Source organism: Castanea sativa, chromosome 8, assembly GCF_040712315.1.
Source record: "Castanea sativa cultivar Marrone di Chiusa Pesio chromosome 8, ASM4071231v1".
NCBI lineage: Eukaryota > Viridiplantae > Streptophyta > Magnoliopsida > Fagales > Fagaceae > Castanea > Castanea sativa.
Window position 1 is genome coordinate 47,781,703 of NC_134020.1, and position 26,857 is coordinate 47,808,559.

General features: G+C 34.0%; 1 protein-coding gene across 2 annotated transcripts in view; it reads right to left on the reverse strand.

The window, feature by feature from the left end:
- LOC142606674 (callose synthase 9) overlaps positions 1-26,857 on the reverse strand; it is a 59,025-nt gene that overhangs the window by 12,000 nt on the left and 20,168 nt on the right. For both annotated transcript variants that reach the window (XM_075778010.1, XM_075778011.1), the window contains exons 6-37: positions 26,128-26,238; positions 25,920-26,045; positions 25,037-25,126; positions 24,277-24,374; positions 24,048-24,165; positions 23,080-23,205; positions 22,426-22,502; positions 22,231-22,309; positions 21,660-21,782; positions 21,124-21,226; positions 19,459-19,582; positions 19,169-19,358; positions 19,010-19,062; positions 18,182-18,242; positions 18,013-18,094; positions 17,059-17,108; positions 15,597-15,683; positions 14,811-14,896; positions 14,657-14,681; positions 11,561-11,655; positions 11,345-11,426; positions 11,016-11,176; positions 10,777-10,897; positions 9,357-9,454; positions 9,176-9,266; positions 8,906-9,066; positions 8,695-8,804; positions 5,980-6,114; positions 5,450-5,518; positions 5,187-5,364; positions 4,910-5,024; positions 2,579-2,698 (exon numbers count right to left, since the gene is read on the reverse strand). In XM_075778010.1, coding sequence (XP_075634125.1) covers positions 2,579-2,698; positions 4,910-5,024; positions 5,187-5,364; positions 5,450-5,518; positions 5,980-6,114; positions 8,695-8,804; positions 8,906-9,066; positions 9,176-9,266; positions 9,357-9,454; positions 10,777-10,897; positions 11,016-11,176; positions 11,345-11,426; positions 11,561-11,655; positions 14,657-14,681; positions 14,811-14,896; positions 15,597-15,683; positions 17,059-17,108; positions 18,013-18,094; positions 18,182-18,242; positions 19,010-19,062; positions 19,169-19,358; positions 19,459-19,582; positions 21,124-21,226; positions 21,660-21,782; positions 22,231-22,309; positions 22,426-22,502; positions 23,080-23,205; positions 24,048-24,165; positions 24,277-24,374; positions 25,037-25,126; positions 25,920-26,045; positions 26,128-26,238 — 3,345 coding nt within the window. The remainder of the gene's footprint in view (positions 1-2,578; positions 2,699-4,909; positions 5,025-5,186; positions 5,365-5,449; positions 5,519-5,979; positions 6,115-8,694; positions 8,805-8,905; positions 9,067-9,175; positions 9,267-9,356; positions 9,455-10,776; positions 10,898-11,015; positions 11,177-11,344; positions 11,427-11,560; positions 11,656-14,656; positions 14,682-14,810; positions 14,897-15,596; positions 15,684-17,058; positions 17,109-18,012; positions 18,095-18,181; positions 18,243-19,009; positions 19,063-19,168; positions 19,359-19,458; positions 19,583-21,123; positions 21,227-21,659; positions 21,783-22,230; positions 22,310-22,425; positions 22,503-23,079; positions 23,206-24,047; positions 24,166-24,276; positions 24,375-25,036; positions 25,127-25,919; positions 26,046-26,127; positions 26,239-26,857) is intronic.

Below are 26,857 nucleotides of genomic sequence, written 5' to 3' on the forward strand. Positions count from 1 at the left end.
GTCCTAGTTTACTAGGAGTCCTATCGCTACTAGTACAAGTAAGAGTCCTTCTACATATTGTGCTCAATGCATTCAAAGTAAAATGAGTTGATTCATAAAATTATGCGCTTTGAGCAATAGGCACGTTGGCCTTTGTTGGTTCTTTCTCCTTCTCTATTCTATTTCTTTTCCTCATTTTTCCCCCTAAAGTTACTGTTCATAGATACTGTTCACACAGCCCCGGAACAACCCTTATTTCTCTCTAATTATTCTTCTTCTCTCCTCACCCTAAACCCACCACAACTAATAGTAGACAAATCCCTAATTTGTCCTACATGAGCCTCATTTCAGATCAAGTGTTTCAGAAGACAGTTCCTTAAGGTATTGGTAATATAGTCAGATAACTATCTGTGAAGACTTCAAAACAGTATGTGTGTTTTATATCTCTGCTAAAAACTGGATGCACATGGCATATAATATACTCAACCCGACAGGTAAGGGATTAAAATAGAAATCACCACAAAATCAACAAGTGAGCTAGTTCCAATTTGTGCAAGAGAGATTTATGGTACACCATCGAACACACTTGCTGGTGTATGAATTTTCTGGTGTATGAATAAATAAAAGTTAGATGTAACATCTGTGGTTGCATCCCTCAAAAAAGGAAAGGTCACAGCTGTAACAAATATATCCCTTTGGACCCCACTTGTAGTTATATCAACATGGCTCTGGATTAACTATATATCTTTGCAATTAATCATATTACGACAGTAATACTATTCTGTAGAAGAGTTAAAAGTGGAGTAAAAATGTGGGAAGTGTGTTGACCATAATCTCAAAAATGTGCAAGATCGAACTCTTAGCAGACCCCGCAGGTAATGAGCCCTGCTTAGCATGGTATATTTAACATAAAAGTGATAACAACTTCAAAGCATCATAAACCTTCCAAGAGAAACAAAATTGAGGAAAGTTCTCTACTGGCTGACTGCTGACCTTAGTGGCACAACAACTCCTCTCAAATACGAATACATATAAGGATGTGCAAGGGTCGGGTTTAGGGGTTTTTTTTTCAACCCAACCGAACCCTAAGTGAAAATCAAAAGACAGGATGAAGCATGTCAGAAAATCAAAGGCAGCCATATATACAATTATTTATTAAAACTAGCATAGTTAACCATGTCAGTTATCTACCTGCAATTTCATTTTCAGGTATGTATTGAGAAACAAATAAAACTCATCTTTTCAATCCACTTGTAACATGAGACTCCAACAATAAACTTTTTTGTGGGATGGGATTGGTGGTGAACCTAAATTTCATTTAGTTAATTGGGCCAAGGTTTGTAGGCCTTTGCAGGATGGGGGGTTGGGTATAAGACAGTCGAGTAATTTTAATTCTGCCTTATTAGGTAAATGGTTGTGGAGGTATGGTACCGAGACTGATGCTTTATGGAAGAGGGTTATAGAGGCAAAATATGGGAACATGTGAGGTGGTTGGTGTACGAAGAAGGTGACAAGTCCTTATGGGGTCAGCTTGTGGAGATATATTAGAAGTGATTGGTTGAACTTCTCTAAACTTCTTGTTTATGATGTGGGGGATGGTACTAGAGTAAAATTTTGGAAGCATGTGTGGTGTGGGGATTGTACTCTCCAAGAGGCCTTTCCGAAGCTTTATTGTCTTAGTAGGTCCAAAGACTCCTCAGTGGCTGAAGTTATGGGTTGGTCTGCTGGGAGGTTTCACTGGAATGTGCAATTTCGTCGTCCACCACAAGATTGGGAAGAGGAAGCCTTTGACCGGTTTATGGGGCTAGTCTATTCCTCGTCAGTGAGAGGGTTTGGTCCAGATAAGATTTGTTGGAAGTCTGCAAGGAATACAAGATTTGAGGTTAGGAGTTATTACAGTTCCTTCTACCCTCATAATCTTGTTTCCTTTCCATGGAAAATGATATGGCAATCGAAGGCGCCTCCAAGGGTAGCCTTCTTTTCTTGGTCTGCTTCCTTAGGTAAGATCTTCACAACAAACAACCTTCGTAAAAGACGAGTGATAGTTCTTGACTGGTGCTTTATGTGTAAGAGGTGTGGGGAGTCGGTGGATCATCTTCTACTTCATTGCACCATAGCTTGGGAGTTGTGGTCTTTGGTTTTCTGTTTGTTTGGTATTCAGTGGGTTATGCCTTGTACTGTTATTGAGGTGTTTGAGGCTTGGCAAGGAAAGTTTGCGCGACATTGTCACATTGATGTTTGGAGATTAGTACCTCACTGCTTGATTTGGTGCATTTGGCAAGAAAGGAATGCTAGAAGTTTTGAGGGCTGTGAACGATCTTTGCTGGAGATTAAGTCTTTTTTCTTACACACTCTCTTTGAATGGAGTGTGGTTTTTTCTCATTTTTCTTGTTCTTCCTTTTCTATTTTTCTTGACCGTTGTTCTTTTGTTTCTTGATTTTTGCACCCATAGTACATCCCCAATGTACTCGTCTTGGCATTTTCTTTATTATTAATAATAATATTCTTACGTTATTTATCAAAAAAAACAATAAACTTTTTCCATATTCATACTTAATTTAATTGACCAAATGTTAAAGGGATACAACCAATTAATCACCTGATTCATGTCAATTGTCTGAACTGCATTTCCACGAGTAAATATGATTGCATGGTTTTGGTTCTCTGGTTTTCCTTCACCAAGTTTTGGATTTCCAGGCAATTTTATGGAGTATATCTCCTACAAAATGAGAAAAGCAAACATAAAAAAGGGTCATCAGAAAAATAAATTAACATCAATAAGAGGACAAACAGGTAGCTCATTTTAAAACTTTAAATTTATTCAAGACTAGGAAAAAGATAAAGTCATAAAAGCATAACTTAGGTACTACAACAATAAGCTCAACAATATTACATCTTTGACAAGAGTTTAGGTAAACAAAGAGGGGGTGGAAATGTTACACTAAAATTTCAAGAGAACATATGCACCCAATACCCTGAGGTATCAGAAAAATTGACAAAAACCTTCGATTTAACTGAATTGAGTAAAATTACATCATCTACCCTTTTTCATCAACACAATAATTGTATCGTTGGTCTTAAATGGATGGATAATTCAGATCATCAATCAACAAAGGAATTGCAAGTCGACCCAAGGTAGTCAAAGGCAAAAGGCGACCTTAAGGCGCCAAGGCCTTGTATCACCCGAGGCATGAGGCAACAAAAAGGCGCTAACCCAAGTAAAGCGAGGCGCCAAATTCTTAATATATTTATTATACATATAGAACTTAAATCATATGTATGTAGTGTATTATAATATTACAATGAAGTGTTTATCAATGTGTAGCATGAAGAAATTAGGTCTATCAAATTATTTCAAAATAGGATTAACATGGTTTAGGCTCTATTAGTTAGTTCTAACAATACATTTTACAATAAACTTCTATATAACAATAAGTCTTACAAAACAAATTTGTAAATTAATTTAACTAACAATAGGTTTTATAACACGCCTTTTGAAATTAATAGTCCAAAAATAGGTTTCACAACAAACTTCTAAAAAAAAAAATTGAGGCCCTTGCCTTCGCGCCTTTTTCACTGCTTAAGGCTATCGCCTTGCTCGCCAAGGCTCTAAAGGTGAGCGCCTCACTAAAGGCACCTCGCCTTGGAGCCTTTGAGGTGCCTCGCCTTACTCAGGCGCCTAGGCAAGCGTCCGGCTTGCCTTTGACTATACTGAGTCGACCCAAAGCCACCCTACCCAAAGGGGAGACTAGAGAAAAAAAAAGGAGGGGGGGGGGGGGGGGGCGGAGTAATTAAAAAAATAAATTTGAGGTAAAAAGATCAAAGCAAATTTTTTTAATCATACAACAACCAAACCTTAGTCCGAAAATTTTGAGATCAACTATGAATCCTAAAAAACTAGTTAGAAGCAACCAAATGTATTATTTTCCGTCCTATCCTATCCAAAGTTTTGCTCTCTATTAGCACCTTAATTGGCATGGCCTTTTTTACTAATTCTACTAATGTTATTTTGGTTTTCCTCCTTTCTTTTTAATAGGTAAAAAAAAAGTAGGAAAAACTAAAATAACATTAGTAGAGTAGAGTAATTATAAAGGTCATGCCAATTTTTGTAGTTTTTCCTCTTTGTTTGTTTCCTCAACTTGAATCAATTCACTCTTCTTCACGGGAGCATTGATTGCACTCCTCTACTTATGACCAGACCATCTCAAGTGACTCTCCCTTATCTTTTCATCAATAAAGGTCACCCCTATCTTTAAGAAAATTTCATCATTCTGAATCCAATCTTTCTAGTATATCCACATATCCATCATAACATTCCCATTTCACCTACACTCTCTTCATGAGCATGTTCCCTTCTAACAGCCCAACATTCAATACCATAGAGTTTAACTAGTCTTATAAAATTTTTCTATTAACTTAATAGGTATTCTATGATTGCAACACTCCTTATGCATTTTTTCACTGCATCCACCATGCTCTTATCCTATGATTCATATCCTCTTCAATTTCTCCATATTTATGAATTATCTTTGTTTCTACTTTTACCAAACTCACATTCCATATACTTTGTTTTAGTCCTACTTAGATGCTAAAAAACAAGACATGGTACAAGACACAGCAATTCTTGACAAATCAGGACACAAAACAGTAGAGATACTACAATTCATTGATATATATCTTTAGGTATATTTGAGGTTTTCAAAATAAATAACTAATTATCAAAATATATAAAAACATGGATAAAATCAAAGATTTTTTACTTTTAATAAAAAAAAAATCTCTTAGAACATAATGACAACACGCATGCAGGAGTGTCCACGTCCAGTTTTATCTACTAAAAGCCCATCAGTTAACACTAACTGAAACCAGAAATGGGTAATGGCTAATAGCCAGCGCAAACATTAATGGAAAAAAGAACAAGTAACTGAACCTTATCTTTCCCATTGATATCAGCCTTCACAAGCTTTGAGTAGAATTCTGTGTGAGCTTTTCCATCTTTTGAAGTTTCAACAACATCGATAAAAGCAACTCGAAGAGCTTCATTCCTAACATACAAAAGAAAAAATGAAATCAGATATCTAGAGAGTAATTATCTAAAGCATTTTCCAGCAGATAAAACTATTATAATCAAGATTTTGAAGACTAACATATCAAAAACAAATTCAAGAGAATCCAGGTTTCTTTTCTTTGCATAAGGAAAAAGTCACCTTTGCATAAGCAATGCAATATCAGCAGCCTCAGGTTTTTGTTCCTCTTTCTGTTTTCCATATATTTGACATGTAACAACATATGTAAACTTAAGATCTGCCTGGGCCCGTGCTTCAGGAGATAGCTCAAAACCTTGAGTTTCAGTTGCATCATTACTAGAAACTGCAGCCTCCAAATCTGATATTGCCAATACATGATGAGATAACTGAGCATGCAGGATAGAACAGATCAAGAAATAAGAAAATAGATATTAGTCCCTAACCTTCGGAAGTTGTCCTTTCTAAATAAGTCTGTAGCATAAGAGCTTTTCTATAGTACATCATCCCACGAACTGCAAAACACAAATCATTTAAAAATTTAGTAGAAAGCTATCAATGGATTGGGAAAAACATGCATACATATATTGGAGTAAAAGGTACAAGAATCCAACACTCATTTTGATAATATATAGAAACCAAGAAATGTCCTGAAAATATCAAACAAACAAACTACTAACATTTCTTTAGGCAGCTCAGAGCGTTCAAATGCTTGCCCCAGTCAATTACGACATAATACATTATTTGCATTTTAAAATAAAATATAAAAAGGCTTCATGCACCAAATATCCATGTATAAATTGCTCTCTCCACCAAAATTGATACTTGTCCCAGACTTCAACATAAGAAATTAATATGAAATAAACATATAATAATAATAATAATAGAAATATGGCAAGTAGACAATTTTCAAGATTAAACAAAAGAATATTGCAGAGAGAGAGAGAGAGAACTGGGGGAAAAAAGAATCATCTACCAGTTCTGGCCAATGTTTGTCCCCTGTAGGAGGCCCAAAATCGAAGTTCAAGGGTCTCAGTGGGACTATCCCAAATAAGATAGTCCGGCGTATTTTCATCCCGACCAATTCGAGCAAGGAAGTTCCTCCATTCATCTGTATCGAAATATGATTACTGTTAATATTTAAGCCAGAGGATCAAAACAGTGCAATAAAAAAATATTAAGGGCCATAAGGAATTAATTCCATATACTAGATAGCACCCCAAGTTATAACACAGAATTTAAATAAAAAATAATGCAATATCAATATTTAGCAGACAGGAAATATGGTTGCAGTACTACGAAAAATTTCTAATAGGTGCAGTACAACAACTAACTCCATTCCCAAATGAGTTCCTTCTTTGACAAAGGCACGGTTTTCAAAAAGCATGAACTGTTGATGCAGTTCATTTTGAAAGCTAGCTGTTTTCTAGTGCTTATGTAGTATAATAAGTAGTTCATTTTACTGGTAACATAAAGTTAGTTAGTTGATAAGTGCAATAACCAATCAATTAGTTAGAGAAGTTTGTTAGGCTTAGGCCAATCACATGGCAGCCACACGGTAGGTTCTTGTAACTAACTCAGCAGCTTGCTTATGTAACTATAAATAAGCAAGGCTGCTCTCATTGTAACTAGTCGAATTTGAATCCAAGAAATCTCTACCTATGAGGTATTATTCTAAGAGTGTGTCTCTTGAAGAGCTAGTTCATTCTTTATTTTCTCTAAGCAACTTAGCTTTCTAAAGTGGCTTTCTTTTTCACCATTTTCCTCCATCAACTATAATGACACCAAAATTTTTTGTATAATATAGTTCTTCCAAAATTACCCCTATATTTTGATAATACAAGAGAATAATTTATTTTAAGGATAGGTGAAATATTTGGGACAAGTGGAGAAAAAAAACAATCATTTTAGGATGGAAAAAGTATTAACTTTCATTATCTTTTTCCTGAAGCAGAAACAAATTTGAAGGAAAGTCAGTTAGTTAATAAAATTGTTAGTTGATAAGTAGCTTTTTATTAGTGCTTATGTTGTATGATATGTAGTTCCTTTTACTTGTAACAGAAAGTTAGTTAGTTGATAAGGTTGATAGCTGATCAGTGCAATAGCCTGCCTATTAGTTAATTAGAGAAGTTTGTCAACAATCAAAAAACTAGATCAATGTCCTCAGCGTGACCAAAGAGAAGCCAAAGAGTAAACAGAAACGATCACAAGCCCATTTCCAAGGAACAGTGCAACAGAAGATGATCAACACTCTCATTACTCTTACCCATGCAAAACCAATCAACAATCCTAAGATAGCTTTACAAAGATTATCCACTGTCAGAATTTACCCAAAGATGCTGTACAAACAAAGAAAGGTTCTTATGAGGTACCATTACACACCAAATATGGAAAGTGAACTCCCGTATGTCCTCTGAGATGTTCATAGATGAACGCACCTTGAACTTTACACTCTTTGATAATCTCCATGAAAAAAAGACTTTACCTTGGCATTGAAGGAGGAAAGAGTATCCAAAAAAAAAAACTATCCACTGCTTCCAACTCCAAATCTTGGAAAGGCTTCCAAAAGTGAGGATTCCAACCACATCCACCAGTCAAGAGACAACCATGAAAACTTGACCGTGTACGTTTCAAGGGTCAAAAGTGCCTTTATAACGGCTAATGAAAGAGATGAAGAAATTCTTGCTATCTATTTACTGCAACTCTAGAAGGTAGAACTATATTGTCCCACCCTTGAGATCAAAAGGCATGGTTTTTTTAACATACTATTGACACCAACAAAACACTCTTGAGTCAGGACTCAATATTTAACTTTAATCGCAAGAGTCACCATTTGCTTTTCTTTTTCTTTCTATTTTTTATAAACATCTAGAGCCTTCCAACTCTCAATGCCAATATAATAGCTTAAAAAGTATACGCAAAAGACATTAATAGCTAAGTCCCAGAAAGTTCCTTGATAATATATTTCCAGACTAATCCCCATGACTTCACAGGAATACAGGATATATTATGGAAGATGAGCACTTTTTCTTGCCAAGCATCCTCTTAATACTTGATTTTCCCTATCACACCACAACTCCTTGGCATACAAGTTGCCAAATACATGGTTGTTAAAAATAAACTGGTAATGTATATGGACATTTTATATTCAAAAAATTAATGAAAATATATATGGTCAGAAAATAATAATGACAGATTTGCAATTTTGATAAGTAAAATAACTTTACTAGCAAAAGAAGGTATCAGTCTGAATACAACACATATATACTAAACAGCACCTGAAGGATTACAATTTCAAGTGCAAATATCAATAATGAGATATATAAGCAACATAAGTTCATAATTAGAAAAAGTATTTCATACCAAATGGAAATATAAAAATCTATTACTCAATTTACTCTCGAGCACATGCATGTCTTAAATCTTCTAATAAACATACCGCAAAACCAAAAAATATTAATTAGTCCTCTCAAGCACACGCATGATGCTACTATATGCCGTATCATGTAAACCCAAGATACAGATAATACACTTAATTAGAAAATAATAATGACAATAACCTGTTTTCTTCTTTTATTGGTCTAACAGAAAAGTTATTTCAGATTCCCAAACTTGATACTAACTAGGTTCCAAAGAAGAAAAAACCATAGAAAATGAGGAATCAAATAAAGCAGAGTTAAGAAGGAAGTACCTGGATATATTTTCTGGAGATAAAATAAAACCGATATCCCATCCTCATTTTTCTTTTGGAGTTCAGTCACGCTATAAAGCACAGTCTCAGAATAATATGGAGTGAACACACTGCAAATACATGTGGAAAGTGATAAGGGTGCTAGATTCACCAAGCAAAAGTATTGGTAACAATAAAAGTAAAAGGAGATCAATGAAAGAAATGGTATGACCTGAATGACAATGTCTTACGCACTGGCTTAGGTTTTGGCATCTCCATGAAAAGGGAATTTGTAAAGAACTCCAGCCTACGCCTGGCCTCAAGATTTTTTGGAATATTCGCAGCCGAATCTTTGATAGTCAACAATGAATACAATCTTTTAACTAGTGCTCTCTGCATATCCCAAAATTAATCAATCTCATCCAAAAGTGAGAGCAGACGCTCATTTAGAAAAGAAAATTGGGGGCTAAAAAAGAAAGAAGATAAATCTCCCTGAACATACCAACTCCGCATCTTTGGGCCACTTCAATTTTGTAAAAAGACGACCTTCAGTCCTTGCTTTTGACAATATATTCCAGGTTTCATAGTGCTCCCTAAAATATACATTTACTAAATTATATATTCAAGAAAAAGAAAAATAAATGAGTTGGACACATAAGCCTACACCATCAAATTTAACATACCTCATGTCAATAGAAAGGACATCATGCCGCACAACATCATACAGATCTTGAACAGCCTTAACAGCACCTTTTTCCATCTCTGGTGTTTCTGCCCCTTTCTGTACATTTCAAAAAACATGGGTGATATCCAGTGTCAAGGCAATTCCCAGCCAAAAGTTTGATCATAGGAAAAAGGTCTGGAAAAGCAATACATATTAATATCAAGTACCAAATAAAGAAAATCCGAAGAAAACATATTTGATTGTGTCAGAAGAATATTACTAGTGTTTTTATATTAGTAAGTTACACAGGGTTTTAAACACACGGCATCACCCTCTACCCAATTTGAGAAAAAGCTTAGGGCTTAGGAGAGATTACTGTACACAAGTATTGGTCGGCCCTCTAACCCCTGAAACAAAACAGTTATCTGACTTTCAAACAAAGGGAGTTTAATCTTGCACATGATCTTGGAACCTTTCAACCATCCCAATTAAAAATCTTTTCAATCAAATCATACTAAGAGGGTTAGAAGAAGAAAACTCCACAACACAAATTCTAAATGTAGTTGCTTAAGAAACACTAAGGTTGTGTTTGGCATTGGTTGAAAAAGCCAGCTTTTTTTATTATTTAGCTTATTTTTGCTACTATTCATGGGTCCCGTTGCATTTTTTGGTTCTATTTATAGGTCTCACCGTACTATTTCAGCTAGCTTTTAACTTTATCTACAATACTTTCAGTAAAGAGTTTTCAGTTTCAGTTGAATAAGTAGTTCCCAAACAGACACTAAATAAGAAGAAAAATCATGTATAGTATATCAGCATTTTCAAGCCTCTTGTCATTTCTTTACATCCCCCCCCTATGGGAAATACTACACCAAATGGGACCCATAGTAGAATCAGACTCATCACTACATTACCAAACAAAATCCTTGTAAAGCGGTACACCAACAATGAAAACGCATTTATCTCAAGTAAAGCGGAATCCTTGTCTTTTTCAGGAAAAAAAATACTAACAATATTTAGCATTGCTTCATGCCAACTGTTGATTATTCGAATTCACATTAAAAGACAGCAACAATGGCAAACAGATTTTTTTACAAGTTACAATAACAAACAGATACATATTCAATTAGAACTTTAAAGAACCAAATTAATTCAAACAGTTTGCATCACTTACCATGGGCACCTTAATTCATAATTCACTCAAAATACAAATGGATTATACCACAAACCCCTATTTGAAATTAAGAATGAATAACATGAAAGCCATATGACCCATATCAAACTAAACCAGAACATTAGCATAAGGGTCCAAGAGGGGCAACAATATTCCCCAGAAAGGAAAGAAAATATATAGCAAATACCTTTAAAGGTAAACAGTTGTTTGCCTTAGAATTTGCATCAATTAAATCAACAATATAGATAATATCATTAATACGAACCAAAATTCCTGTTAGTGCAGTGACTCTGGAAATCACAAGTGGCAGCTTATTGAGTTGAAAGTCAACATGAATATTCCTGTCTTCAATACTTTTTTGAATATCTGCATATATCCTTTCAACCCTGAAACAAAATGAGATAGTTACAAAACAAAGCCTTCGATTCCAACCTTCATTCATGAGTCATGTTTCAGATCAAATAATAATATTATAATCTACAGAGAATTTTTATAAAAACTAACCACATCCTCCCTTCACCATCCAATATTTCAGTCAAGATAAGCTTAATTGTGTGATAGCACTCCTGAACAGCATACTTCATATAGTCATCCCTTGAGATCCTTTCCCAGAGCTCATCTTGTGGATCTCTATTCTCCACAGCAATATCTTTAGCCAGAAATATCTACATAATTATATTACAGCAATATCTTTATATAGAAATATCTACAAAATTATATTGAATCAAACTCAATTACATTAAAGCATTTGTATATGAACTGCAGTTGTAGATACTCATAACAAGAATCAGATTAAGAAAAAATTAAGAAAAATTTTAAACCAACTAAATGACCTTGCTAGCAAGAAGAAAAAGGGGCATCTGAACCATGGGCAGATCTCCAGAATTTTTTGGCATAAGAAGCAACTCCATTTCGCTAACCAAAAAAGTGAAACAACAGGCATCAGAAAAGAGCAACAAGTAGACGGCACACACAGGTATTTAAATAAAAACTAAAAGAATTGTGAGCTGTCTAAGCAATAACAAATTGAGTAAATTTTTAGTACTCACAAGTTAGTAATATAATCTTCTTCCCTTAGATTTTTAATGATCTCATTCCAAAAGGGAGCAAATCGAGCAGCATCAACCTTGTTCTTCTCCACATCCTTCAAATACAAAGCATTATTAGTTTGGCAGAAATTATATTCTCAAACATTATTCAATAACTCTAAATCATATACACTCTATTCTCGCAAAAACAATTTCATCACTTGCAGGACAGATCCTACCACAATAGTTCTGAGCTCCAATTTATGAAAAATGAACATCCTTGTCAGCATTAATTATTCCCTCGCACTCCACCCAAGGAAAAGGTAATTATTCTATAACATTAAAGTCAATGACTATCCTTTAGGGCCTGCAAATATACAGGACCAGAACCGAGATGCTACATGATCTCTCTATTACAATTTATATGTCAGCCCCACCCTAACCAATTCCGCCAACTCTACCTAGCAGTTATGAGCTCCACCACTTACTGCCACCCGGGCTTTTCTTTTAGAAACCTAAACTCAACCACATCCCTCACATTTCCCAACATACACCCTTTGTTGCAAGTGTAAACACAGTGACAAGACTGTGGACCATGCATTGTTGCATTGTAATGTCACATGAATTGTGGACTTCTATCTTGTCATTGTTTGGAGTTCATTAGCTAATGCCTAAGAGAATTCTTGGTCCATTTTATTGATGGAGGAACTGATTTGGAAAACATCCATCCAATTTACGTATGCAGTGGACTCCATGGAAAGAGAAATCACTACACATTTGAAGAAGTGGAACTGTGGAAGCTTGGTTGTTCAAGTGAAGTCATCATTCATAATTTGTTGATGCAGGAGCATCTAAGCCTAAAGCTAAGAAGGCCAAGTAGCGGAATGTAGTAGATGGAGGGGGAGGTACCTCCCCTTTCCTTGCCCTCCATCCAAACAAAGGGTTAATTTTCTATGCTGCTAGTTACTAACCTTTGCAATGCACAGGAAAGTTTGACAACAATTAATTATATATGATACATGCTTAATTAATAAGTAATAATAAATAAAATTTCAATTCGAGAATTTGTACCCAAAAAAAAAAAATTTGAGTTGCATCATGAGAAAAGATGATGAGTTGTAGTTAGATTAAATAAATATATCTTTAGTTTAACCTAATATAGTTTTAACAGTATTAGTAACTCTAAAAGCAAACTAAAAATTTTTATTATGATGATGACGTGGAAATATGAGAACTTTCAAAAGCTTAGGTTCAAGATTAGAAGTCAACAAAGAGTCAAAAGCTTCCATTTTATATATATTACAAGTCAGTAACATGCAATGCACGGGAAAGTTTAGCAAAAAATAATTTTTTTGCTCTTTTATTTTTTTTTTTAAATACGAAATTCAATAATTATGGCAATTATTGATAGACATTTATTATGATTGTATTTGCATATAGAACCATCTATTCTATCATTTAAAGAGAAAATGACTTAGTAAGAATCTAAGAGCCTTTTAAAATAAATTAAAATCTACATTAAAATACTGATTTGTGAAATTGTGAGGCTTCAAAAGTTTAGGTGGCAATATATTTTGAGGTCAACCAAAATTCAAACGTCTTCAGTTTTACATATATTTATAGACAAATCACTAATTCAGGTAGCATATAGGAAAATTAGACCCCAAAAAAAACCAATTATATATGATTCATGTTTAATTAGTAAGTATTAATAAATAAAAAGAAAAGTTAGAGAATTTGTAAAACAGTAAAAAAAGAATTAGACTAATTTAATTAGAAATTGTTTAGAGAAGATCAAACCTAATTTAATTAAAATTTTTTTAGTGTTTGGTTGCTTTATGAAAAAAAAAAAAATTAAGTTCCAATTAGTTTAAACTAACATTTTATTTTTTTGAAAATTAGTTTAAACTAACATAATTTAACACTATTTATAATTCTAAGTACCAAATTATAAAAAATATAAATATAACAATAATATGGAAAAAATGTGAGCTTTTTAAACACTTATACGGAAACATTAGAATAAATCAACAAAAAGTGAAAAAGCATCTTCTTCTTTTTTTTTTTTTCAAAAGTAGTAATGCTTCCTTGAAAATAAACAGAATGAACAAGAACCCCAAGTTCAAAGGCAGTGAACTAAGGATACAACAAAGAGTCAATCAAAACTACAAAAATTTAGAAAATACAATTTTATTTCCACAAATGAACTCCAGCCCCATCAAAATTACGGAGGTTTCTCTCTTTCCAAATGGTCCACAAAACACAATAAGGCATGGCCCCCCATATATCAACAATATAGTACTGTCTTCCATAACCCCCTTCCCAATTCCCTCCACATCATGACCCATTGCATGCCAAACATCATGGACCATAAATCATACACATAGTCACAATGAATTGACGAAAGGTCGGTGGTCCCTCCATTATGATTGCATGTACAGCACCAATCAACAATGCACATATCATATGTATTATAGATGTTCAATGTCATTTTATGCCTTAAGTATTATAAAAAGTAATGTGACGAGCATTTGAATTTTAATAATGTTGGATGGTTCATATCTAATTGTTATATATAACACAAAGGGTTATGATTCAAGATTTACTAAAGGTTCTTATAAATAACATCTTTTGAATTATTGTAGGCAGCCTCTACTTATATATCACAAAATTTAATATTTGAATATTTCTTGAGCTCTTTGAGCCTGGCAATGGATGTGTTTGGTGTCCCAACTTCAAACCTATTTTCTTAATTGGAAAATTGTATATTTTGACTCAACCGGCAATGCAACATAAATGGCCATAGGGGGTGTGTGTGTGTGTGTATTAAAACCTCAAGGGATGGAATGTCATTTATGAAATAAGGTTTCTAATATTTCTCCAAACCTCGAGGGGGGTCAGTGTAAATTATCCTTTATTCTTTGTAATTCTTTAGGACTACATCAGGTATACATCCCATGTACATGACGTAGAGCCTTCTTTTTCAATCAAATGTATTACCTTTATAAAAAGAAAAAGTTAATTATTCTATAATATAAATTTATACAGTTTCTACCCTGAAGACTATTGACAAAAGCATTTTTAGGGGGAAGGGGATAATTTTGATGGATGGCTCACCTGGCTGGAAGAAGAGCGACGAGTCCTGCAAAAGACATGTTGTATTCAGATACAAAACAAAACAAAGCAACAGAAACACACACACATATTGGTCCACAGAGAACTGTACCAACATTTATTGAGGGGAAACAAACAAATAACAAATAAACTCAACCTGTTGGGTAGAGGAACGTGAAGATTGTTCATAAAAGCTCCGGGAAATTGCTCAAAAAGTTTGTGAAGGGCTTCCAGTGACCTAATCTGAAGATCATGACAGAAAAAGGTTGACATTTAAAGCACTTAATTGGAGGTGTAAATCATGACAAAAGGTATGCTTTTTTGGGGTGGCTTTTAAGAAATGTTTTTTTAGCAGTCACATCAGGGAGGGATATAGAGAAAGCAACCATGTGCAGTGGATAATGATATTTGCAATTTGAAACTCCAGAAACATTCTCCCCCCCCTCCCCCCCCGCGGTCGTAACTGATAGTTGCAGGGAACCACCATCAAAGGAAGTTTTACATTTTCATCAGAATTTGGTTTCACCTATCCTTCCTTTAAATATTTCACCATGCTTCATAGTAATAGTAATAGTTCCATTGCAAGCATGGCACTAAGTAAGAGTTTCATAAAAATAGTACAGATTGATGGTAGAAAGTCAACATGTGAAGGAAAGCCAAAAAGATTTTACCTGTCTATCCTTCACTTAAATATTTCATCACACTTCGTTCCATTTTTTCCTCTCATTCATCTAGGGGGTATTAAAGAAAAAAGGAAACAATACAGAGCTTCATCTCAAGCAAAACACTAACAGGGAGAGTTCCATAACATTATGGTACGGAATACGGATTGATGGTAAATAAATAACATGTACACGTGAAGAAAAACCATAAGGTATTTAGCTTCCACGTGCATAAGACATTATTAAAAAGAATCCAATGGGATCTGACAAATATGACATACCTCGCCAAGACGATCTCTCGCCCCTAGCAAGAATCCCCAAACAGCAGATACAACAGTGTAAAACAAATAGATGTCTAAGAGGTAGATCTGTACCAAGAAAAATAAAAATAATTAGATCAAAAATGAGTTCATGCAGCCATGTGCATGTGTATGTGTGCGCGCGCGCGCGTTTGCATGTGAGTGAGAGGGAGAGTGTAAAAAGAAAAAAAAAAAGAAAAGAAAAAAAGAGCATCACTCAGTAACAGAAATCAAAAATTGAGACCAACTGCAACAATTGAGCTTCTATAAATCATAACTCTCCACTTGACATATTTTATCCAAACACTAGAGAGGGTGGGACATCATTTTGGGTGTGCTCCTTACCTAACAACATTTTTTTATGTTAGTTAATTTTTCATTTTTGCAAGGTACTTATTTGTGGTTTGTTATGTTATACATCCAGTTAAATTATCGATTGTCCCAAAAGTTTAAGCTATTAAAATTTAGTAAATTTTAATCATTTAACCACACAATTCTAACACTCCCCCTCACGTTGGGGCCCAAATTCCTCTTATAATAGGTGAGGCCTAACACGTGAGAATTTAAATGAGAGGTAGAGTGGAAGAGACAAAAATCGAACTTAGGACGTCTTGCTCTATTACCATATTAAATTACCGATTGTCCCAAAAGCTTAAGCTATTGGAATATAGTGTATTTAATCATTTAACTAGACAAATATAACACATCCCACAAAATTTCTTGGATCAGATGATTAGTACCTTCCCACTATCCAAAGATATGTGGGAGTCATTAGTACTTATTAATATTATAAATTCTAAAGTATTCCATTAAGGGTAAAAAAAAAAAAAAAAAAAAAAAAAAAAATTAGACTCTTCAACAAACCACTTAGTAGCAGAATCGAGCTCTTAAAAATGGACAAATTCATGGCAAAATGGATTTAAGATGATTTACAAGGGAGGTAACTCTGGAGCTCCAACTCTCCCTTCCCCAACCCCTCCCAAATACTATTCAAACTAAAAAGTCAAACATAGTCCTATATCAAAATCAATTCACCAATTTTCTCCTCTCTAATTGACTAACCCACCAACAAAGGCTTTTAAAGTAAGTACAAGGTTGATCCCAGACTTTCTATATAAGATACAAGTGTTCCCCTTGAAAATAAGCATTAAATAACAATTTAATAGTGTAACAAGTATCCTCCAATAAGGATATGAAATCTTTCTACCAGTATCCATGCAACTCCAATGATCACATGGTGTTTTTCACTTAAGGTGGAAGACTTTTGGAACCAAATTGTTTCATAAAAATATATTGAATCACATAAAGAAAAAGGAATGAAAAGAAAACCATATTAAATCACACAACCCATATTAGATTACTTTAGTGGAAAGAACTAAAAAATTAAATTAAAAAAATATTGTAGCATTTGCAGAATCCAAGAAAAACATGAATCACAACTTACAGCAACCACTGGACCCCATAAGCTAGCAACTGCCAATGTGTTATGGTTATCTGCATCAAAAGAAAGCAGCATAAAGAGCCAGAAGCATCATTGAGGAAAATTAAACAATTTTTTTTTTGATAGGTAAGAAAAAAGTATATTCCAAAAACTGCTAAATGCAAAGAAGCACTAGCAAAACAAGCATACATAAGAGAGAGAAAAACACAAACAAAAACAAAAAGGAAGAGAAACACTAAGAACAAAGAAGGAGAGAGCTAAGGAATAAAGGAAGAGAATCACTAGATGTGAGTCCCCAAGCCCTAGCCCAAATATCCATATATGGTCAATCTGCACAGAGCACACATAATGGCAGAGAGAACTAGATCACATCACACAATTCAAAGATATGACAAGACCACAAAGCAATCAAACCTTCAGTCAAAAGCCAAGTAACCGGTTAAAAGAAAGCCTTACATGATGTGACAATCAATTAAAGGAAGCCAATATCAGAACTTCCTCTTTTCTTTCCTTTTTTTCAATTGACCAAAATGAAGTCATCACGTTTAGAAACTTGAGTCTACCAACAATACAGATCCACTTTATCTCATGCATTATTTTTGTAACCAGGCTTATTGAGCTTTTAAATAAAATATCATTACTTATCTAAAATGATAGGCAGTCCACCATCACACTATGGAAACATATAAGAGTATCGCTTATTTATTCAATCAAACAACTGAAGCAGAAAGTTTTGGGGGTGGAAAGAGAAAAATACAGGAGGCATCTACAAACGTAGTACTAACAAAGTCCATCATATATAGTACCCAAAAAAGAGAGCAAAAAGAGCTTAGATTTGTTCATGAGGAAGCCAAAAGACATTCAAACAAAATAAAAAGTTGATACAACAAATTAAGAAAAAATATAGCCCCGCCCAGAGCATAATCTATGAATCTTAAATTTGTGAAGGGGGCTTACTCTTAGATACTAAATCATGCCAAGAATATGACAGATCATTCATATCTACTATGGCCCTTGTGGGTTTCACCAATGGCTGGATCTGCAGCAGCCAACAAAACAAAAAATTCAGGCCTAAATAAGATGAAATTCAATCCAAAAAACAAATAAAATACTATATGTCACTAACCTGGAGAAAGTAGGCAAACGAAAACTTTCCACACAAAACAAGAAGCCAAAAGAACATATACCTGTAAAATTAACAATGTAAGTTATTAAACTATCTCATATTTTCCAAAATAAATTTAAAAAGCTACCAGTATACATATTTGTGGCCCAAAGGAATCTAATATTGACAGTTATTTTTTCAATTTTTGATAGCCTTTGTTATTGTTTTCCAGTTTTTTCACTATTTGTAAGAATAGGATTAATATATTTTTCCAAAATCAAGAAGAAATTTCTAAGCAATTTCAATGGTTCTTGTACTTTATCTTTTATAGGAATCCTCTTCTTTTTTACTTTTACTAACCCCCTAAAGAAGAAATGCCAAAACAGTTACAATAAACTATAATTTCTCTTTTCTCCTATGAAGTTTCTTCCTTGCTATTTAACTTCATTCTCAATATTTGATTATGTTTCAACCAGACTAAGAGAAAGGGATGGACAAACAAACTAGCAGCTCAAAGAGAAGAAAGCAATTTGCAATTCTTCTTAATGAGTTTTATATAGGGACAATTCCTTGGGTGTAGTACATTAGGTTCATCAATTAAATTCAAACACATAAAGCTACATTGAATCTAATTGCCCTTGGAAAATATAACACTACTTATGCTTCATTTGTCAATGCAACCATGTGTTTGAATTTAAAATGGGGAACCTGATGAACAGCACCAAACGAACACAACCTAAGGTTTGCCCTTATATATGTGTGTGTGTGTGTGTGTGTGTGGAGAGAGAGAGAGAGAGAGAGAGAGAGAGAGAGAGAGAGAGAAGTGGGGCAGTTAGGATTAGGGATTACTTGATAAAATCAGTAGTCCTCTCATACATGCCACGTCCAACATAATACCGTTCCTTTGATGGCAAAAAAAATAAACAAATGAATATAAAGAAAGCAAATGGAAACCACAAATCCAGGAGTCAAGAGTATAAATAAATTACAAGAGAAGAGAAATAAAACCTGACGCATCCACTTCACAAAGCGTATTAAAGGCCAGCGATCACATTGATTAGTTAGAAGGTGGAAGGCAGGTATTCGCATGAGGAAACTAATGAAAAACTGGATGCCAGCATAGATGCCGATTACAATATAATACAGTCTGAAAAGAACTGAATCTGCGTTGGGTTTACTCTCTTCCTGGAGAGCTTTCCTGTACAAGAGCACAAAGAACCAGAGAGGTTACCAATGACCAACAAAGAAATTAGTTGAGAAACAAAACCACCAAGCAATGTTGTGGAAGAAAAACTTACACATAAAGGACACATATGAAGACTGAAGCAACACCAAACCATATAAAACGGAGAAAAATTCGAGAAACAGCCATGCGTCGCGATGTAGAATATGCACCATACATCATAAGAATGTCCAAAACACCTAAATGAACAAGTGGAACTTTAGAATTTAATAGTATTTTTAAGGTGGCAAACAATAAGGAAATAACGTACATTAGTTTGGTACAATGTTGGTAAAAGCTTGCTTAAAGTGCCAAGCCTTAAGCTCTGTTTTCTCTTAAAGCAAAGCACCTTTAGAAAAGCACACTTTTTATTTTTTATTTTAAGAAAAAAATCACTTACAAAAGTTATCAATTTGGATGCTATTAATATGGTCCCTTAAATTGGTATACAAAGATCATTCTTATGGTGTGTATGATACACATAACCCACCTTCCAATCTCTGAGTAAAAATTTTAAAAGAAAACCAAAAAAAAAAAAAAAAGCCTAAGGGACCACACAATCACACACACAATAGTTTTGAGCTAGACCTACTTGAGTTGAAAGAAAGATTCAACATGAGATCAAGAACAAGGTAACTGGGAAGAGCGACCGGTTTAGGTTCAGGTTCCAGTTCACAACATACTCCCAATGAGGAGAGACCATTAATTTAGATAAGGAAGATGATAAGGGCTACATGACGACAATAATGATGAAAACATTTCTTGCTTATGTTGGCATATAAGTCCTTTTTGACGTAAGACTTAGCACCTAGGGTTCGTTGGAGTCAACAACACAACATAGGAAAATTTTCAAGGAAATTTTTATTTATAATCAAAACAATCCTTCTCCAAAGGACTACAATATTGTGCTTACATAGACTTATTAGAACTAAACCCTAATTCTAACTGACATATGAAAACCCTAATTTTAATTGACTTAGGAAACCTAATCTAAATGACTAGCTAAATCTCAATAACTGAATTACAAAAATAACCTTGATTTTAGGAATTTAATAAAATACTAATAGCCCGAAGTTCATTAAAGTCAGCATTAGGCCATAGAATTTCAAGAGAAATTGTCCCTCTCCATAGGAGTACAATATTGTGCTTATATAGGCTTAGTAGTAATACTAATTGACATAGGAAAACCCTAATTCAAATTCTAATTCTAATTGACTTAGGAAACCTAATCTAATGACTAGGGAAATCCCAATTATTGAATTACAAAAATAAACAATTCTCTAGGAATTTAACAAAATACTAATAACCTAAATAAACTACTAAGACCAAAAATATATAATGGACTCAAGATTTAAAATAAATAGTACTTTACGCTTCCCATATCAATATTTTAATTCAACCATGTAACTCATTTTGATAGCAGTTGTGTATATTTTCTAAAGCACAATAAAACTATATACAAAAAATGTTAAATTTGAATTTATATCATTAGTTGATTACTTAATTGTCATATCATCCATTAACTACTGTCTTCAAATTCACTTCATTATTTCTTATAAATGTAAGCTTTATTTCAATCAAACGGGTGCTTGTACTTTGCTCTTTGCACTCTGCGCCTTGGGCCCAAAAGGCCTTTCAGCTTAAGTGCACTTGTCACTTTCACCAACGCTATTTATGTACAACTTAAGAGGACTAACAAAACAAATCACCCACAACATATTTTGCATAAAGAGAAACTTACTCTCAAAGAACTTCATCACCACAAATGTTGGACCAACACTAAGAACTTCCCGTAACATTTTGGCATTAAAATGTCGATCATTGAATGCAAGGATTGTGAGAGCCTGAAATATATATATATATATATATAAAGGAAAATATGTTAAAGAAAACAGTCTGTGCATTGTCATAAATAACAGTTGCTTTTAACCGAACTATTCATCAATAGATAAAAGAAGAAAATCAAAATTCAAAATGTTGTTGAATAAGAAAAGGACCAGGATGAGGAATTGGTAGCAATAAGAAAGGTGAGAGGAAGAATATTTTGCATTACAAGTAATATACGCCCAAATATTTCCTAGTGAGTAGGAAACAATGTAAGGGGTGGTAGAGAATTTTATAGAAAACAAAAACAAAAATTAATAACAATGGGGATTTGAAAATTAAACGCAAGAGTTTGCAGGGTATTGACGGCAATCTCAGCAAGTTAACAAATGTTTCAGTTCACAAAAGAGAGATTATGTATTGAAATTGAGTATTCAATATGGACATGCAAACCTGAAACATCATAGCAAGAAAGATCCAGAGTCGGTGAAAACTATGATAAAGATGAAGAAATGTCCGGTGCTCAACAAATGAAGTTTTCCCACGTCGCAGACTTCCACTACATGCAAGCATGTTCTGTAACAAAAGGAGCATAAAAATTATGCAAAGAAATTCACAAGGCACAATAAGATACTAAAAATTTAAATCCTAAGGGTTCAACTCGTATTGAGACTAAAATTCAAATTCCAAAAGCAAAATTACCGAAAGCAAGATAGAATTAACTTCTAATTTGTGGGCACAAGCATGTGTTCCTCCCTCTCTTCAATAAAACCACATCAAAAAACTTAACTTTTTTTTGTATAAATGATTTTATTCAATAAAAATTACCTCTTGAACAACAGAAAAAACAAGATATCCTAAGAATTGCAATCAAAGAATTACAAATAAATGAAAGCGATTCAAAACTGCCATTAAGACTGAAGATAGTCAACAAATCCCTTAACTATTATTATGAAATTCCCCCTCAAATGTCATAAAAATAGTCAACCAATTCCCAACCATTAAAACAATTAGATCAGCTAACCTTTGATCTCCGTTGTGGCTTCTGGAAAAATGACGAAGTTTTACGCCATGGCCAACTAAGTTCAAAGCAATTAAGTGACCTGACCAGAAATTTATAAATAAATAAATAAAATTTTCTTAAAAAAAATGGAATTAAGGTCTGCCATAAAGATATAAAAAAAAAAATTATGTAACAAAAATGTTTCAAGAATCACACCAGAAGTACTCATTAAAATCATCATAGTTTCTCCAGGAAGAATGAGGCGCTCGTCCATTATCATTGTTAGCAGCTTCCTGTGCAAATTTGCGCACAAGTCAACAACAAAACACTGAAATTGGAGAAAATATCCATGACAAGACAAGTTCACCCACTAAAGACATATATTCTTGAAGTACCAAGATTTCAAACAACAATCACCAGCCTATATAACAAAAGCTTTCAACAGATTAAGTTGAGGCAAAATGAACATCAGGAATCTGCTTTCAACTCCTTGGAAACAATAAAATAAATACTGATCGATATATAGGTCAAAATCTTAAAATCATGCGCGACACTACAAATCTTACTACATCACTAAGGGAACAAACTCTGATAGCTCAATGAAAGCCTCAAACACCTTAAAACAGTCAATCTCACCTTTATCCCATTCCAAGATCTTAAACTAACCCACTCAATCATAAACCCTAAAGCTTAAAGGCTTTAGCCCAATGATATCTATCAAAGAAAGATCTAATCAAGCATAAAGCATTGTCCAACATCATCATCCCACAATGCAGTCCCTCCGTCCCACACACACCAGGTTACTAAATGCATAGCAAACAACGTAATATCAAATTTTTATGTTAACAAAAAGAATAAAAAGATACATACCGCAGAGACAACCTCATACAAAGGAGAGATGACTTGATCAAGAAATGACACACCATTTTCAGAATTGCAACTCATAGCTGGCTGTGCAATCTGCTGCCTCAAAATCTCATCCATTTCCCTTGCCATCTGGACATGAAATTCAAGAGTAAAAGAATGAGTGAAGTAAGGTGAAAAAGGTACGTAGAAATTTGAAGAAAAGTGAAAAGACATGTGTCATAAATTTCAAATAACATAATCTATAAAATGGTAAACCACAGACTAGTTTGGATAACAAGAAGAAGCAAAAGAAGGGTTAAAAAAGAGAAAAAAGCAACTAAAGATACAAACTTAGAACCAAGTAATTGATATTTCACAGCAGAGATGCATGGAAAAACCGTGAGACACTGAATTTAATTTATCTTAAAATCCCCACCCCCAAAACAACAAAAATAAGCAGCCCTGTAAAAATTCAATGCCAGTGACTGCCTACACAAGTGACTGCACTAAATTTTAAGTTCCTGCACAAGACTAGAGACTTGGACCAACTTTTAAAGAGGAAAAAAGAGAAAACTCAGACAATTATTTACATAAAGTTCAGCAAATATACAAAACATTAAAATAATAACAATAATTTTAAATAATAATAAAAAGATGCTTAAATTGCATAAAATTAGTTGCCCTGAAACCGTGGAAGAAACACTAGAAATCTGGACCAACTTTCGAGTGTGTGTGTTGGGTTTTTTTTTTTTTCTGTTGGCCAGGGGGAAAGGACGACTCCCTCAATAGAAAACAATCAGCAAGCTAGGCTAAAATATTAAAAACAAGAGCTTAATACTAAGCCAACAAGAAATTTTGTGTTGGGGTTTTGGGGAGGAAGAAAAACTCCAAAAGACAGCAATCAACAAGCAAGGCTAGAATATTAAAAACAAAAGTTTAATAATAAGTCCAACAAGAAATTTAATGAATCAATCACTCCTGGATTAACTTACATGATGAAATATGTAGCACAAACATTCTGGAAGAAATCTAATGTTGGCTGCTTCGCCCCATATCAGAAAGTACAAAGAAACAAATAGTAATTTCTTTTCCTTGTTAACAGCTTCCAAGCTGCAAAAAAACCATATTCATTCCGTAACTCTCAATCACCAAATATCATTAACAAGAATTAATTCATTTAAGAGCCACAAGGAGTAACAAATATATTTTAAGAATCTATACCTGCTCCAAACTGGCTGGATGCACAAGTAGTTACACCATTTAATGTAATTGTCAAGGGACTTAAGAAATACCTCCTGCACAGCAGCCTCATCCAATATCTGAAGCAAAACCAAGGAAAATATCATGATTTTATGGATAAAAATGTCTATAAAGATAATAATAAATAAACAATTCGACCAACCAACAATAAAGAAAAATACCAAACTGTAATATATGCCATCTATTTCACATACATAGAAACTCCACAATTTACATTTATGTTACAAGATAGTAAAACTTCAGAATACTGCTTTAAGGCCTTAAGACAAAAGGGGGTCAACTTGCCTTACGGACCTCAAGTTATAATAAAAAATCAGAGAACCATTTACCAACACTGAGAACCAAACTGTCATAATACACATGAATCCAATTGCAAGTTTCCTTATTCATATCGCTCTTCATTGTCAAGTTTTCCCTCTTCCACTTCTTAACCTTCTTGCAATTTTGCAAACAAATTTTTAAGAATAAAGTTTTATTTTTCCCATTGTGTATTCTTTTGGGGTTTCCTCTGGTGTACTTATCATATACTTCAGTGCATGCACTTGCATTTTTTCAGGACTATCGCTAATACTAAAAAATAAAAAAGTAAGTACATTCTCAATTTCCAAAGAGTCGTAGAAAGATCCATGGAAGCTATATGCCTCCTCTAGGTAATTAATGAACATCTAATACAGCATCCCTAATCAATGCAATTATTTGACAAGAAAGATTTGAGATTTACCGGTTCAGATTCTTCAGGAATACCAAGCCGAGATTGCTCATTTGCAAGGAGATGAATTATATGTTCCCGCTGGTTAGAAACATTGTCCTTCTGATAACCATAAACTTCAAGCATTAGATGCAAGAACAACTTATAAGAGTACAAAACCAAATATATTAATATAACAAACAAAGACAAGGAGAATTTCCAAACCCAAGACATGGACATAAGAGGAAGAAGACCATGAAAAAGGGGGAACCTTCCCTAACTGTATAACATTATACACCCAACAACCAAAACTCTACAACAACAGCAATAACAATAATCATAAATATATAAATAATACACTTTCCAAAAACCTTATTGGCAGACTCTAACTGAAAGATCAAACTCAAGATTTGCACTCTAAATGTGCCCATTCACAAGGAAAAGACTAACATTCTGTGCAACCAGCATTCAGAACCAAAAGAATTCACATGCAAAAGGAAACTCAAAAATCCAGTAATAATCATGAGCCTCCAATCCACAAGAACACAGCTGACTTGTACATATGAATCACCATTGGAGGCTGATAATTCGCCTCATGGAATGGGTTCCAAAAGTCACGTGAACTGCCTTTCCAGACAAAAAGGCTTCTACTCCCAAAAAAGTAACCCAGATTAAGAACTGATTTGACACTAAACTCATTTTGATATAACCTTGAAACTTTTCAGGATTCAACTCCATCCAATGTCACAAAACCCCCAGATGATAGAAAAAAGAAATCACATCAAAAACAGCAGCAAGACACCTAATCCATGTATGCATCACATAGAAAAGCCCCACCAACATAACACAGCCCAAAGGCTTGGTCCATGAGGCAAAGACACCTATTACTATACAAATATTTCAACCAAGTACAGACCTGAAATCCAAATGTATAGTGCAGAAAATCAAGCATATCAGAATTCCTTGTTGCAGGAATAGGAAAATCCACAGGCAATTTTGCTAGACCCCTGTGATACTTTAAAGCTGACACTGCTGCTTTCACCTGGAATTAGTTCCTTATGTTAATAAATGGCAGAAGTCACCAAAAATGAACTTGAGACTTACACATTAGGCAAAAAACTAACCTCGGACATATTCTCAATGACATTTGTCAAGGTATGGCCATCCAACGGGATAATGTTATAAGCCATTAAATCTTCTGTCATTTCTGCATCAGCTTCCATCACCCGTTTAAGCTGCAGAGGAAAGCAATCATATATAAAGGCACATAAAAATCAACCCAAAGGGTACCACAATTTGCCAGGAACCAAAAATCATGAAGTGGAGATCACTAATTCAAATTTCCCATTCCTCCTCCCCTCGGGGTCAAAAACTCAAAAAAAAAAAAGTCACATTAAAATCAGATAAGATAATTATGTTATATGCTTATAAACATATTTATAGTGATTTTTATGAACATAAAGGCTGTAACAAATACCAAAGAAAAATAAGAATCACATGGTAGAAGTCAAAGCAAAAACAAAAATTGTATCTAAAGGAGTCCCACCTGTTAGTATGTTATACAATAACAATACAACATGTTATCAAATGATATTACACAAGGAACCCCCTGTTAAATAAGATAATTATCAGATCATATTAAGATAATTATATTATTAACATATCAGCATACTTCTAGTGATCTTTATGAACATAGAGGATGCAACAAACACCACAGAAAAATAACAATCACAAAGTAGAAGTCAAAGCAAGAACAATAATTGTATCTAACAGGAGTCCCACCTGTTAGTTTGTTACACAACAAAATTACAACATGCTACCAAATGATCTTACACGAGGGACCCCCCTGGTCAA